Source organism: Notothenia coriiceps, unplaced genomic scaffold, assembly GCF_000735185.1.
Source record: "Notothenia coriiceps isolate Sejong01 unplaced genomic scaffold, NC01 NC01_scaffold00032332, whole genome shotgun sequence".
NCBI lineage: Eukaryota > Metazoa > Chordata > Actinopteri > Perciformes > Nototheniidae > Notothenia > Notothenia coriiceps.
In genome coordinates this window covers 1-16,574 of record NW_011365033.1, presented here as the reverse complement: position 1 = coordinate 16,574, position 16,574 = coordinate 1, and the positions used below count along the sequence as shown (strand labels likewise).

The 16,574-nt window shown below is 39.0% G+C and overlaps 2 protein-coding genes and 1 long non-coding RNA gene across 4 annotated transcripts; all 3 read left to right on the top strand.

The window, feature by feature from the left end:
* Window positions 1-106: 106 nt before the first annotated feature.
* On the top strand, window positions 107-5,255 carry LOC104960743 (galactosylgalactosylxylosylprotein 3-beta-glucuronosyltransferase 3-like). The gene is given in 9 exon segments (XM_010788899.1): window positions 107-247; window positions 795-902; window positions 1,355-1,526; window positions 1,633-1,816; window positions 1,933-2,094; window positions 2,228-2,314; window positions 2,485-2,696; window positions 3,306-3,339; window positions 3,342-5,255. Coding segments are annotated over 8 exon segments (1,011 nt in total). The 5' UTR covers window positions 107-247; window positions 795-808; the 3' UTR covers window positions 3,408-5,255.
* Window positions 5,256-8,284: 3,029 nt separating this feature from the next.
* LOC104960742 (high mobility group nucleosome-binding domain-containing protein 5) lies at window positions 8,285-13,183 on the top strand. 2 transcript variants are annotated; one of them, XM_010788897.1, is made up of 3 exons: window positions 8,285-8,368; window positions 9,745-10,398; window positions 11,884-13,183. In XM_010788897.1, exons 2-3 carry the CDS (start codon window positions 9,790-9,792, stop codon window positions 12,040-12,042), a joined length of 768 nt encoding a protein of 255 aa, XP_010787199.1. In that variant the 5' UTR covers window positions 8,285-8,368; window positions 9,745-9,789; the 3' UTR covers window positions 12,043-13,183. The 2 variants fall into 2 exon arrangements, with proteins under 2 accessions (XP_010787199.1, XP_010787200.1); XM_010788898.1 differs by lacking the exon at window positions 11,884-13,183 and adding an exon at window positions 10,608-10,675.
* A 1,019-nt stretch (window positions 13,184-14,202) lies between these two features.
* LOC104960741 (uncharacterized) lies at window positions 14,203-16,537 on the top strand. Its single transcript, XR_800013.1, has 7 exons — window positions 14,203-14,227; window positions 14,824-14,864; window positions 15,074-15,108; window positions 15,488-15,565; window positions 15,750-15,802; window positions 16,059-16,101; window positions 16,299-16,537. It is a non-coding gene; the product is annotated as an uncharacterized lncRNA (long non-coding RNA).
* Window positions 16,538-16,574: the final 37 nt, after the last annotated feature.

Sequence of the window (16,574 nt, the reverse complement as noted above, 5' to 3'; positions counted from 1 at the left end):
TCAAAATACATTTTTTTATTGCTATTTTGCAGGCTTAATGTGGAACTACTTGTGATTGTATGAGCTCCCCTGACGGGGGGACTCCTTACTGTGTTGCACTAAAACCGGAAGTTGTTGGTACATTGCTGCAATAGAGATGTCCGAGCTAATGTAGCTGTAGCCGAATGAATGGATGCTCACCTCTCCAAGATGACATAAACTTTTAATTTCATAACTCAACTCTGTCTTCCACGTTTTCCCAGCTCTGGTAAGTTCGTAAACATGACCCTCGAGCTGTTTTCTGTCAAAGCAAAATGACAGGCTAACAGTTTAGCTAACACTGGTTCACCATCAAGCATCTTTTCGACCTTCTTAGAAACAGCGTATAAAAACCTCCTCAGCTTTTACATTTTAGAGCTGGACATTTTATATTTAAGGCTAATAATGGAGGGGAATGCTATCTGAAATTTGGAACGTTTTAAAACACCTGAACACCTTAAAATATTCAGTTACAATCTCCACTGCCTCGACATAGTAATGTTTTTAATGTCTCATATACTTTATTTTGTATTTACTGTTTTTGTATTTCCATCTTTTGTTGTCTATTACATTTCAGCGTTTTCTCAACTCATGTTTATATTTGTTTAATTATATCTTATTCTTTTACTATCATAAAGTCTGTTTTATTATCCATCACTGTTTTTAAGTTCATTCTATCTATGCCTATTTTCAGTTATTGTGAATTCTGCTGCTATAATTGTATGAAAGGTTCTTTACCAATAAAGTTGAGTATTATTGTATTGTCATCCTTTCAGCTGATCAGGGCACCATGGCAACAAGGATGAAGCTGAAGCTGAAGACAGTGTTTGTGCTCTACTTCATGGTCTCGCTGCTTGGCCTTGTCTATGCTCTGATGCAGCTTGGTAAGTGTTAAAAAGAAGTCTCAATTGACCTTTTTTTAACATCATTTTTGAGATTGTCAAAACAGGAAATCACATGTAAAAAAATGTATGACATTAATGATGGATCACTACTATAAAGTGCCCTATAGCAGTATTCAAGCCGGTATTCACAACACCAGGGCATTAATGTTATTAAATACACATGTGCTTTTCCTACAATATCATGTAAAAATGTCTGCTGTGAAATCAAGACTTTTATAGGCTATGTCCAGGATTGATTTATAGATTGATTCCACATTAATAAAGGTTAAGAAGACTGTACCTTAATCATCACAAGTAACATATTTAGTAAAAAGGACAAAACAACTCAAATATAATGCAGCCATTCCATTACCAAGATGACAATGCAAAAACAAATCCTGTTTTACTTTTGTTCTTTAACTTTATTTTCTGTTGTGGCTGACTCTTTGTAGGTCAGCGCTGCGACTGCTCAGAGCACAACTTGCCTAAAGACCGCACCATATCACGGCTGCGGGGAGAGCTGCACCGTCTTCAGGAACAAATGAGGAACTCGGAGGTTACCAAGAAACCACAGAAACCTATAACTAATCCCACCATCTTTGTCATCACCCCAACATACGCAAGGTAGCCCGGGCGTCCTTACCTCCTCTCCATTAAGGTCCGCTCCACCCTCTTCTATTACTGTCTGTTTCTCTTTTCCACACTAACACTCCTCTTCTCTGATTTCCAGGCTGGTGCAGAAGGCCGAGCTGACCCGCCTGTCGCAGACCTTCCTCCATGTTCCTCAGCTGCACTGGATCGTGGTGGAGGACTCGCCGCACAAGACGCCGCTGGTGTCCGACCTCCTGGTGAAGAGTGGCTTGACCTACACACACCTCCACATGCCCACCGCCAAGGACCGCAAACTTCAGGAGGTGGGTGGAGACGAAATCGCAACAGTGTGAATTAAAACACACATATTGGCAATTTGGTATTTTTTCCTGATTTAGGCATGATGAACAAACAAGTGTTTTTAATCCGCCCCCCTCAGAATGACCCCAGCTGGCTGAAGCCCCGTGGAGTGGAGCAGAGGAACGAGGGGCTACGGTGGCTCAGAGAGGACAGAAGGGCTCAGCCGGGAGGAGACAACCAGCAGGGAGTGGTCTACTTCGCTGACGACGATAACACATACAGCCTGCAGATATTTGAAGAGGTGGGTGCTGGACCATGTTTAATTTGATGATCCTCAACTGATTTGGTTTGTTGCCAATGTTTAAAGAATCTGCTGGAGGCAGCGTCTGGTTTTTCAATGTGCCAGTATTAAAGTTCCTCTTGTGTTTCTTCAGATGAGGAGTACCGAGCGAGTGTCTGTATGGCCGGTGGGGCTGGTTGGAGGGATGAAATATGAGAGGCCCGTGATCGAGGGAGGAAAGGTTGGTGCTTTTCATGTTGTGGATTCATACTAAGATTAATAATGATCGCAATGTGTTCTGCTTCTTTAAAGAAAACCATGAATTTACTGACAAATGTACAAAAAACAGTTTGTGTGAAAATGATTACCTTTACAGAATATTATATTTGTGCTCTTGATGATTCTCTGAAGGTGGTGCGCTTCCACACCGGCTGGCGTCCCAGTCGCCCCTTCCCGATGGACATGGCGGGCTTCGCCGTGTCCCTCAAACTGGTCCTGGCCAATCCCGAGTCCTGTTTCGACGGAGAAGCACCGATGGGCTTCCTGGAGAGCAGCTTCCTGCAGGGACTGGTCACCATGGACGAGCTGGAGCCCAAAGCAGACAACTGCTCCAAAGTACGAGTGTGTTATGTGTGTGTTGGAGAGATAAGGATAGAGAGGGAGGAATAGAGAGCATCCGTGATGATGTGTGTGTGAATGCAAGGGCTCTGATTGTTCACTTTTTCTTCTTCAATGTGTTTATGAGCTCAAGTCAGAATATAGAAACAACATGGACACTACAAAGAGGATGACATTTATTTGAATTGTATGTCCATCCGTATGTGCTGTAGCAGTTTGAGGCTTTATATTAGTGATCCTAGTGATTAGTGATTAGTGATCTGTGTGAATCTTTGCTGTACTGTTTTTTTTCACGCTTACCCTGTTGCTGCTTTGTACAACTGAATTTCCCCTCGGGGATTAATAAAGGTTCATCTTATCTTATCTTATCTTATCCTAGTACGGTGTACCGATACTTGAAAGATACCGCAATACCCTGCCGTTAAAAACGTTATGATTCCTCCGTTTCATTAGTATCGGTACCTAAAAACAAACATTTTTTTAGTAATCTAAATCACACTACAAGGGCAGCCACTAATGTTACCCGGTACATTATTCCAGATATCAAATGAATGCAACACATTTGAGTTATAAGGTAGGATTTTGGTTGATGAATTCTTGTGTGGTTTTTGCAGGTGTTGGTGTTGGCACACTCGGACAGAGAAGCCCGAAGATGAAAGAGGGAGGAGGCTCTGCAGGCTCAGGGTCTGGGCTCTGACCGTGCGGTGGAGGTCTGAGGAACACAAATAAACACACACACACACACACACACACACACACACACACACACACACACACACACACACACACACACACACTGTACTCCGCTGTATAATGCTGCATATGTAACTGCGTTGTAAATACTGTAAAACAGGAACAACTATCTGTTAGAGGTGTATTATCTGTTATCTTTTTTGTGTCAGATATTAAATGTATGTGTGTGTATATATTGAGAGGGTGTGTGTGTGTTGTCACAACAATGTATGTTACTGTATGTATCAGGTTTTATTTTATTACAGTGAGTTAGTGTCTTTGTCTAGCAGTCCAGGGGAGGACGTTTCTGGAGGTTGCCTGATGGGGGCACCATTTTTAAATATTGCAAAGCCATGCTGTTACACCACCAGGACATTTCTCCTCTAAGCTCATTACAGAGAGCCATGCTTGCATCATTCACTTGTTTACTTGTGTTGAATGTAATCCTGCTGTGTGACTCACTCCTGATGGTTGTTAGGTATTTAAATGGCTCTGTTTCCATTAGTGCAGCCTCACATCTCCACTGATATCTGACCGGGGTACAGTTGCAACGGAGCACTTTATTCATGCATGGCTTCTATTACGCGTGATAGCTGTCTGTAATTCTGTACTCAACCATATAGATGTGTAGTTACATCCACCAAGGAGGTCATTTTTTTCAGTTTAGTTTGTTTTTTATACCAATATTATGGATTAATTATTGGCCTGACTTCCATGAAACCTGTGGAAAGGGATATAGCGTGGGCAAAGGAAGAACCCAGATTATTTATCACTTGTAAACAGACCACATGAGCAGTTGGAAAGCACAGACTTCTGCTCAGGCCGTTTCCATTGGAAAAAATGATATGTGTGTTGTATCCATTTCAGGGTTTGTATCCACCTCTAAAATGTTACGGAATTACCTTTTTCCTTTGCTAATGTTTTCTCCCTTCTATCAAGTTTCACAAAAGTTTCCCTGACCCAGAAAAACAAACCAAACTGAAATCATAACCTCTTTGGCGGCAGTAAAAACCATCACCATCATAGGCATGATAATAATCTTGTATGCAACCTGTCTAATCAAAATGCATTTGCAATCAAAGTACAGTAATCGTATTGTGGATCAGTGGTGCATTTCTTTACAGATAAATATGCTATAATAATAGAAAAATAGTTGTATTAATGATGTTCTCACATACCTGTGTTACACACATGAGTGGTGCAACTTAGCAACAGTGTGGTGCAACAACACCACATACAGAATGACACGGTTCCACACCCGCTGTGGCTTCAGTGTCAATGCTGGTTTTCACAACAGCTTGTTCTAACCTGCATTTTTATGTGTATATTTTTAGTGATGCTTTTTAAAAACGTAGGGCTTTCGGAAGCAATTTAAGAGCCCTGAATTAAGGGATCAACACTACTGAAACTCATAGAAATTCCAATACAGTATGCAATAAGCAGATAGAAAACATGTCGTCTGTGTTATATAATCGCTGATGACAAAAAAAAGACTTGAATTTGCCTTTTATCGGCAGGGAATCCCTGGTAATTTACACTAGCTGTGTAAACGCTCTAAATATACATTGAACTTCTCTATTTTGCTTGATTATCTTCCATTAAACCTTCAGAATTTGGAAGATAAAGATCAAATAACATCCCAGCTCAAAGGAGTGCTGCTCAGCTACTGTTGTATGTGTAAAAACAGCTAGTGCCTGCTTTAATGTAATTAGTGCCTGTACAGTATGTCATTTCTCTACTGGTGTATTATGTATTTATTATTGTAAGAATATTGTTCTACACATGGTACAATGTGATGTCTGTCATTGACCTTGAAAATAAACATTAATAATGTAAAACATGTTTTGTCATTGTTTTCTTTGAGGGTTCAATGGTTTATGCTCCTATTTAAATGTTGCTCTTTGGTGTTTGCAGGCAAAATGGATGGAAGAAATGTGAGTTTTATATTTATCACCTGCTGATATGTGATTGTTTCGGCAAAAGTAAGTCTGAAGGCTGACGACCTCTAATACAATAAGATGTTTCTCTTCCCTGCAGATAAACATGGCAGACATTGCTTTTGTCTTTTTCTAATGACTTGCATAACACATTTTGTATTCTGACCGCAACTATTATAAGAAATGCTGACTTGACTAACAGTGAAGACCGCCGGTTTAATGGGATCTGAAACGCAGCCAGGAGCACATCTGGTGTGTGTCTTTTTGTTATCATTTTCTTTCGCTTTGTATTTGTTTTTTTAATTTATATTTTGTGTCTGTCTTTATATGTGTTGTGTGTCTCTTTGTGATCTATTTGCAGATGTTGTTTTTATGGTCTCTTTGATTCTCTTACTCATTGGTACATGTCATCTTCTTCAGTGATCCATCCATGACTATGCTTGTGTCTTTTATCACTTTTGTCTGCCTCTTTATGTTCTAACATCTCGGTTTTAGGTCTTCCTGAACCGTCACCAAATCCTATGATTACAATACCAAACCCTGACTTGTCTCTGCTTGACAGACGGCAACCTGCTTCCAGCGTCCACTCACCGTCAGCAATGATGACCCCTGAGGCTGAGGCTTTCACAGGCCGCTGTGATTGACAGCTGTTACGCCCCCTGTGCCCGCAAGCTGACTATATATGGAGGTGAGAGTCTACCTGAGTGCCACACACACACAAACACACACACACAGACACACACTCGATGAGGGTGAAGTGGTAGGTGAGTAAGAGGAGCTGAACTCATAGTCGCACGCCATGTTTTCATCCACAGTGATTCCCTCACACAGAATAGACTACCTGTGACAGTAGAAAGTAGTTTCGTTACTGTAGACCTTAAACTATCATCATATACTCTGTCATGCTTTCACCCTTAAATAACACACATCTCATGTAATGTGTGTGCGTTACTGCCGGTGTGTGTTTTCCCTCTGTTGGTGTGTCATGGTATGCATGTGTGTGCATGTTCAAGTAGGCGTGTGGGAGCTTTACATCCTCAAACTGACCTTAGAACAACATGTGGATAATTACTCAACACACACACACCCTGACACAGTGTTAGCATAAAAACAGTGAGATAACATTCAAGCTAATCTTACAAACACATACCTTTCATAAACAAATACCACCTTATCAGGAAAGAGAACCTTATTACATAATGTAAATGAAAGGAAGGCAAATAATGTCCTTTTAGAGACAGCCATTTTGAACGTAGTAGGTCACACTATGTCTCAAACCAACAAACGATTTTTGATGTGAAGACATTTAAAGAGAAGCGCTGCTGGGTCTGTGGGGTGAAGCTACTTGAATCCTTCATGTTCTGTGATTGTTCTATCTTGTGAAGGGATAATCGCATTAGTGGGAAATTGTCTTATCAAATGAATCACACTGTAGAGTTTGTGAAGAATAATAATGGCTTCATTTCACATGAGCAATATGGATTTTAAATTACGTGTTGCAACCAATATAGATCTCCATTTTTTAGATTCAAAAAATCAAGATTCAAAGGCTCGATTGTGATAAATCAATAGTTGGCTCTGAAATTCTTAATTACCAGGCTCCTCAAACTGTGCAACATATGAAATACAAGACATAAAGGAAATAAGTAAGAAAGAAAGTGCTATAAAATGGTGCAAGTTACACATAGTGCAGGTAAAAGGGAATAAGACAAACAATGTGCATAGAATGAGATAAAACAAAATGTAATACTGTACAGTGAAATAAAATACTGCTTATTGTAAAATGATATGTAAACTGAACGGGGTCATGGTCAGCTGTAGCCTGCCCCTTTCACTTTGTCATCCTTGTTATCAGTTGTGTCACTTAATGATGATTCATCGTTCATGATTACATGGCTAAAGAATGAAGGATTAGAGAAAGTATCCATGGAAGGAGACGTAATAACAAAGACTATTTATGGTACTTATATTAGAAGAGGGTCTTGAAATTCAGACAAAATGACCTCAGTGAGATAAATAACCTTCAGCTCGAGAAAAAACTGCCACCTGTTGTTTATACGAAAGGCTGGGCTCCTCACTAGAGGTGAGGAGTATTGCCCCATACATTAAGTTATACGTTTGCAAAATCAATCAAATGTAAGTCAATTATGCTTGATACTTCAATATGCTTACATCACAGCTCTCCATAGGTTTTTTCTTTATTTTGTAACAAAAAGTGTTGGCAGCTCATTCCTTAAAACAGAAGCCTCAGATTGCTTATAATAAGGGGAAATAGGAAGGGTCTATTTCAAGATGGTCATGCAGATAAGTTATTTTTATCAACTAAGATTTGTTAGAAAATGTTTTCAACTTGAATTGAAATGTTGGTTTTATTAACAGATAAATACTACTGTGTAATATGTGTTTACATATATATTTTAATGGGAAAAGTACAAATTTGAGGTGTGGGCCATATTCCATTATACAATATGGAGGGGCTGCAGTTGGCCCCCGGGCCGTAGTTTGGACACCCCTGCTACAATGAGGTATGTGCTGTAGATTTTTATGAAAACCTTTAGAAGGTCACATCTCTGCTCTGCTTATCCGTAACGGCAGAGGACGTTCTGGTTAATGATTGATATGAGAGTAGGAGGTTTGCTTCAGGTGTTAGAATGTTTTTGTCAGTTGGAATATTTTATCATATAACGTATGCGAGTGAAGGCAGCTGAAGCTTTGAATCAGAACTTTATCTCCAAGCTAGCATGTGTTTAAGGATGTGAAGAGAAGGTGTGTGTGTGGTTACAGAAAGAGAGTGCTTTGCTGCATGTGTGTGTGTGTGTGTGCTCTTTGTGTGTGTGTGCGTTTGCTCTGCTGACGACAGAGCTGCAGGTCGGGGGGTGTGTGACGCTGTGTGTTCGGGGAGTATCCTGAGTGAAATACACACAGGAGATTTAACTCACACACACACACACACACACACACACACACACACACACAGAGGCAGAGACGAGACGACAGAGAGAGATCAGGTAAGACTTCTTATATTATACTTGCATTGTACTTATTGCTACACTATGACAACCTTCAAGATTAATTATCATGTGTCTATAAGTTAGTTTATGTAAGAAAACATGTCACTTGTTTTCATATCTGTACCCTCTTAGAAAATATTCTCTCAAAAGTCACTGAACTGACTTTAGTATTTGCTCTCCTGCTGAGAGATAGAAGGGGAGATTGGAATCGCTCTCTAACATGATTAATATTGATGTAACACTCGGCAAGAAACGTAATAAGAGTACCAAAACATCAAACTTTTTGTTGAACTGTCGTAGTGCTTTTGTTTACAATAGCTGCTGTTTAAAAATAGTCAGCATAAGGGCAAACTGTAACTACAAATATGTTTTCTTTAACCATCTTTTTGTGAAATGTAGATACTGGCAGGCAGTGGTGTAATGCAGTGAAGTACATTTACTCAAGTATTGTATACTTAAGTACGATTTTGGGGTACTTTTTTATGTTATGCTACTTTACATATTTATATTCTAAGGTAATACAATATATAAATACATAAACTATGATATATAATTATAGGTTAAGATATCCAGCAGCAGTATATGAAGTAATTCATTTAGCTCTAAACAGCAGTGATGAACGCTGAATAATAATCCAGGAATTTGATATATATAATTCTCAACTTGGACTTTACACACAATTAGTACTTTTACTTTTGGTACTTTAAGTTTATTTTGATGCTGATGCTTTTGTACTTTTACTTGAGTAAGATTTTGTGTGCAGGACAGGAAATACTCTGTTACAGGACTACTTATTGTAACAGATACAAAAAAATATGTATAACTGAAATAGAGCTTGTGACAATGTAGGGTTGGATTGTGAAACATTTAAAGGCAAGCTATATTGAATCAAGATCAAGAGCAGTTGTCCAGGCCGACAGAAAATAACCTCTGTAGCGCTGAACTTTCTCATATTTCTCATATTTTATGGATTTGATCCTACATTCTTCTAACTCTAACTAAAAACAAGCCACAGTCAGGCTGTCTTTGCCCGTTTTTAGACAGAGTCAATATGGAGTCATTGATTTTGGCTGCTGTACTGAATCCATCTGGTTACATCAGTGACAAAGTCTGAATCTGTGTGTTTGTCTCCAGCTGATTATGTTATGTAGTTCAATGCATACCATTCACAGCATGCCAACAGCTACGCATACCCTAAGATTATTTTACGTCCTGGTCTCATTTCATGGCAATTTCTCTCTGCTTTTGCTTGGGCTCGTATGAGATTCTCTGGCAGCTACTATGGAATGATTGTGTGTAAAAAGACACCCAAAGAATGAGGTGAGGGTTATGTAACGGTGTTAATCTCTCATCCATTCCAAATGATCTTTCAGGTGACGAGAAAGGAGCTGTAAAGCAAGAAAACTAAAGACGAAAAGATGACAATTGGGAAGAACTCGAGGAAAAACTCTGCCCGGAGCTCCATCCGGGCCCCAAAGTTTCTGGACAAATCCAGTGGCTTCTACGGCCGCCTCGATGAGCCAGAGACCCCTGGAGAAGGGGAGGAGGTGGGGGCACAAGAAGTGGAGGAGACAAGGGACAGCAACAAGGAGGCAAGCAGCCCAAGTGTGGTGCATGTTTCTGAGAAAGAGGAAGTGGAGGCGTTTGACCACAATGAAGGGATGATAGAAGACGACGGGGAGACTCTCCTCCAGAGGAAACCCAGCCGCCGCAGCAGCAGGTGGAGCAGAAGCTCCAGGAGGAAGCAGAAGGAGGGGAGGGTGGAGCAGGACGCAGCCCAGGAGGAGAGGCCGAGCGCAGGCACAGAGAGTACAGACACCAGGGTGATGATCCAGGTGGAGACAGGAAAGGGGAAGGAGTCCACGATGGTTCACTTCCCTGTTCGAGAGGATGAGGACGACCAGGTCCTGATCAGAGAAAAGAAGAGGGGGAGGGAGGAGGAGGGAGAGAAGGAGAGGAGGATGAAGAAGGAGCAAGAGGAGGGGCTGAAGGAGGTGAAGAGGAGTACGGCGAAGAATTATCGCAAGGTGAGAAATTAGAAAATGATCAATTAATAGATATACCCCCAGTGTATTGCTTACATTAACACAACTATCTAGTGCTTAGGAGGTGAAGGGAAAAATGTAATTTGGGAAGTTGGCCTTTGATAAAACCTATTGTAACTCCACCGACACAAGTTATAAAATTAGTCAAATAAACACCTACATTTATATTTGTTATGTTTTCTTTCCATTAGTCTGAAAGAAGACATGTTCTGGATGCTTAATAGCCCAGCGTCACCCCCCTGGTTAAATGTTAAGCCCCTCAGGGTTTGTCGAACAGAGGGGTAAAGTTCTCCCTCCACATGCTGGGCTATTAATCACCATGGTAACTATCACCCACCGTAATAAACCACCGGCGGGGTCAAGGTCCAGCAGCCATCGGTGCATGTCACCATCTCACTCACTTCCTCTGGTAGGATTCTTTCCTTTACGTCACGTTTAATTACCAGCAGAAATGGAGCTGGAACAGGGAGGACGCTCACTAAAAGCCACGGAGCCGCGCGTCCCTCACCTGATTCACATGTTCCCAACCATGTTCTGCTTTCTTAGACACACACAGCGCAGAGGTGACATTCCTGTGGCTCCAGTATCGTGTCCTTTGATCAGTGGAACCAAGTCTGGCAGTGTTGACCCGCCTGCTAGGCTCACACTATAAAAACATTCCTCTGTTAACCAATCAGAGCCACCCTCACAGCCTGACCTCTGCACAATATTAGTTTATAAAATGATTAAAAAAAACACAATTATATAAAGTGTTCGACATTGAATAGAACAATCGATTATTAGACAATAAATGTTAAGTTTAGCCCTAAACAACCCATGGGGACGAGACAGTCCATTTGTTTACTTTGACATGTTTTCTACCTGTTGCTTGTCTTCTAGTAAGTTCACAGCATGGCAGTTGATAAATAAAAATGTGAGTTTTGTGAGATCGAGACATCATGAATTCGTCCCACTGAAGTGCCATGTCATAATACAAAATAAAAAAATTCAAAAATAGGAATAAAATAATAATAATACAATTTCAAAAAATGTATGTGAATTCATACAATAAATGAGGTGGCAGCCAGTCATTGCACTAGTAAATTGTAAAACATGTATATCCCACTGTGTTATTTCACAACAGTGTGGTTACAGTATTAAGTAGTGCAACAAAGGAGCAGCGAGAGGGAGGAATGCAAACAATTCAAAACATGTATGCAGAATAAAGTTTGCATCATAAATAAAGAGGAATTAATAGTTAAATGGGTTTAAACAGATTTTTAGGAAGGTACAGAATCATAAAGTCAAGGGAAAGAAACAGAAAAGTCAAAATGACAACAGCAAAGACACCACATCACTACGTCCACGTCACCCTAACAAATACACAATGAGTTATATTACAAACATTATTATCATGTAGTCATTTCCAGGTTGTTATTTTGGATTATTTGATTGCATTGCTAACCTTTACCCTCCTCTTTCGATCAGGCTTTGGACCGAGCGTTTCGCCGCGGCTGGGAGGCCTTCATCACCAACCTGTACAGCGTCACCCTCACTCCTGTGACATCATCCTCACCAACATCTGCATCCTCGCCTTCATCCAAGAAGAAACATCAACACAACTCTGTGCTGGCCGAGTTTCAGTAGAACTTGGAAGAGACATGGACACTAAAACTTAATATTTAGTTATTCAAATCGTGATTATGCAGTTTACGATGGACAATCCTGCCTGTGACATTCACTTTATAGTCTAATGAGTCATACCAAACCTTAATAAGTTACTATCAAGTCTTAATCACTTTAGTTTATTGATTATGAGAAAAATAATGTATGTCAATTTAAGGCCATTTTGAAGTGTCTCTTTGAGGGACATTTTCGAGATGAAGGCCCCTGATTGAGTTTTACTTCAGGATGTGAGGAAGCCATACTGTTAATTTTACATTGAAGTCTATGGGACTGGTTTAAATGTAAAAAGCCTGTTTTTATGTGACTGAGTTAAGGTGGTTTTCCTCTATGTTGCAAATTCAAATCACATCTTAGCTTCTTCATTTCGGTCCACTATTAAGAGCTTGAAGCACTAATGACCTCTCCTTCATTTTGGTTTTGCACAATGAAACTACTAAAGTGTTGACGTGTAACCAAAGGGAAGGACATTTCCAACCGTGTAGCAATGACTGATAAGTGGAGATATTTACATTTCTGTTTGTTAATCATTGCCATTCAAGGCTGTTTGAGAGCTAATCATTAATGAAAGGAGAGACGAACACACACAGCTGATGATTATTTAGATATTTTGGTAGTGATTAACACACATTTAGGTTATTACTTTTAGAGAAATTGAATTTTTTCTCAAGGACTCACAGTTAAAATATCTAAACATAGGTTATTGAATTTCACAAATGAAATGCACATGTGTTTGACTTCCTCACTGTTTGTTCTGGTGAAGGTTATTAACCTGAAGGGGCAGGGCAGGGGAGTGTTTCAAAGAAAAACATATATAATTTATAGCCTGGTTATAAACCACCATAGCTTTTATTGTTAACATTGCACATAAAGTTGGTTATACGTGTTTTAGTACCACTCATTTTTAATGTATTAATGATTTCGATTGTCACAATGAAATATGAAATGTGTACAATAGGCCTGTGTTAATTTCCTGTTGTCAAGTATGTGTCTGGATGTCATGTGTACTCTACTTGCAGACTAGACTGAAAAAGACTTCTAAAAATGTTGTTGATTTTTTTATTTAAAAATTGTTTTGTATCCTAATCATTGCTTCTACAGTCCGGAACCAGCAACAAGAAGCACTTTTCTGAGTAAATAAAGATTTAATTTATTATACTTGGTGTGTTTTCATGTTTAAATGAACAAGTTGTAAAACACAGCATCATGTAGCATCAAATAGTGACCAATGAAAATGCTCAAATCCATAAGCAGATCTATCTCGAACCTGCTGAACTTCGATGAGGAATGTAAATATGTAGTTATCTAATCTTAAATATAACCTTTACAAGGGAACATATAGCCCTTTGAACACCAATATGTTTCAGCTTGGCCTACAAACCATGAGAGTTGCTAGAGTTTTGAGCGTTAAAGGCTACTTCCCTTTTCCAAAAACTATAAATGATGAAATGTAAAATGTCGTTTGAGCTCTAACAGATATTCCTACAGAAAGAGAAAAATACATTAAACAAATATATGTATATATATTTCTAGTAAATATTGGAATAAAATAAAACACTAACATTTTATTATTAATGTTAAAATAGTTCAAATTAACTAATTAAATTCCCTTTTTTATCTTTCTTATTGAGCCGTTGTATCTAACATATATTTCATTTGAGCATTCAAGACTAATTTTCATGTTTATAGAAATTGTGCACGTAGCGTTTGAGTCACAAGGCAGAGAGGTGATATCCAAATAATTAAAACCTATTCGAAGAGATGTTTTCATGCAAACTTTTATCTTAAACTGGTTTACAGGAAATCATTTGTTGTTCAGCTGCAGAACTGTAGTAGTTTTGGTGTTTTGGTGTCTTTGCCGCCACCTTGTGGATTTAAAATATATTACTATTTATTAACGGAAATGACGCAGTTCAATAAACTCTACTAGTGTTTAAATTATTGTTTAGCTTTATATACTAATGTCCACTACCTTAACCCGAAACGAATCTTAAATACAAACATTGTGTATTTTTCTAAAGTTAAATTAGCTTGTGGAAAGACTTTAGCCGGTTTGGCGGTAAAAGTTTCCCTGTGGGCGGAGTCATGACAGGAGATAAAAAGCGGACGGACCGTCTCCTCGTTCATTTCCTCCTCTCTCCTGTTCAAGGTAAGATATCTTCATTGAGCAGTAGTACTTGTTGAATTTATAACGTCTTAAGTATAATATGCTAGTGTAGTGAGCTATGACTTTGACATTATACTTGATATGCAATTGAGCTTTTAAGCTTAATTCCTACCAATTTACCATCGACAGTGGGCTGTTAGCTTTTATCTCATCTGCAGCATTGAGCTTAGCTGTTCACAATCCTTCACCATCCTACACTAAAACTCTTTCTGTTCCTCTTGTGTTGGTGTCAACATGCATGAGAACATATTTCCTAAATGCTGCATTTATTATTTAGTGAAAAACACAAGATGAGTGTTTTAGACTCTTATTAAAAAAAAAAGAAAAAAAAGATGGCTGCCAATCGTTTGCTGTGGCCTCAGTGTCTCTCAATGATGATAATTACACAGACCTGTACTGAATGACTGTGACTGGACTTAATTATTCTGATGCGAGACACTTAAAATATTTGCAAACTCATGCAGTCCTGCACACGTGGAGCCGTCACGTGTTGGCCTTTCAGAGGAAATGACATGCTAGCTACACCCTGCTAAAGTCATGAATGTATAAGGCTAAAGCATTTCTTTTTTTGTTTCTAGATGGGGAAGAAAGATCCACAGACAGCTTGCTTGCTGCAAAGGTAATTTATCCACACCACGTGGCTCTTTAACATCTATTTTATCAGATAGTTTCATGCTACAGTGATGTTTCAATTGAACTCTCTCACTGAAATCTTTTGTGGAAAACATAACTCAAATGCTGAGTAGCATGACTCTTTTATTGTCAGAGAGCACATATGAAGTTGACTTTAAACCCATTACGTTTTTTTTTTTAATTGTTTGTCTACAGTTGTGAGAAGACGGTGGCGAGTCTCTCCTCATCAGGTAAATATCATGTTTAATTGGGTGTAGATTAGCCATAACTTTGCTCAGTGCTGCAATGATGATGACTATAAGAACTCTCTCTTGCCGAATCAACTTTGAAGAATTTTCTTTACCAGATTCTGAGCAGCACATGGGCTCCACTTAATGCATTGTATATGCAGTACTTACGTCTAACTGGCTTATGGTTTGTTAGCAAATGCCGTCCAGTTAAACTTCATGCCAGCTTTTCAGCCTAATAATCAAGAGGTTGAAATGTTGAGCTATTTTGCATAAATTTGCTTTTTTAATTATAAAACGGTCTATGTGATATAAATTGAATATGGAAACTGCTAGTACAAAGGGCCATGTGCTAAAAGAAACAATTTTTTCATTTTTATAGTTTCAAGGCCTTACAAGAATGAAGGCTCTTTCTTTTAAGTTCGCCTGAGCGTTTCCAATTGGCTGCAAGTGCACTGGGGTGAGTGAAATGTAGTTGTTTTTTTAAAGAGTTTATTCTGTCTTGGGGTATAAATATGATGATAATTGACAAGCATATATCTGATATCACTGAAGTAAACCTTTTATTCTGATTACCTCTAAATTAACTAATAAAGAGGATTCATTTCCAAGCAGGTGGTTTAAACTCTTTGTTTTTCTGCTAGGTCGAGTTTCTCAAGATGCTTTGGGCAAGGACGACTCATAAACATCTCAACATGTAAGTCTCAATGAATGAAGAAATCAAACATGCTGTTTGAAATGGGATAAAACTCATCAAACATCTGGACTATTATTTAATAATGCAGTTTCAATGATGATGAACTTAGCTCACTTTGAACCGATGTGAAACGACACGAACAACTGAGAAACTGCTTTATCAAATTTTGGAGCTTTATCTTGAATGTAGCTAACTTGTTTAGAATTGGAGAAATGTAGATGCATACAGTTAAAATGTACCTGTATTCTGCCAACAGATGAATTGACTGAAGGCCTAAAGCTGTGCTGCCGAGTTCAAAGGTAAGCTGTCCTGACTCTAAACACAGAACCAACAGCCATTATTCCAGCCTTGCTGAAAATGATGAGATATATCTATGGAATCTCGTTCGTCTGAACTCCTGTTGAGAAAATCTATATCTGACATCAGTACACGTCAACTTAAAACTGTTCAAGACTTTTAACAATTTGTGCTGACACGTGACGTTTACCTCTTGCAGATGCCTCTCTGGAACATGATGCTCACTGCTCAACAACAAAGGTGTTTGCCCAGGTGAGTTCTGATGTATAAAGAAATGTCTGACTCAATATCTAGACAAATTGCATAGTTTCCTTGTGATGACACCCGCACAAGTCTTACGCCTTGGTTCAATGCCAGAACCTGCAAAGGTGGACCCACTGGTGTTACCTTGGCAATAAGGTGAAGACCTGTTGGGGTTACCAACAGTCTGAATGGAAACGCTAAGATTAAATATAATTTTGTAATGGGGCAATTT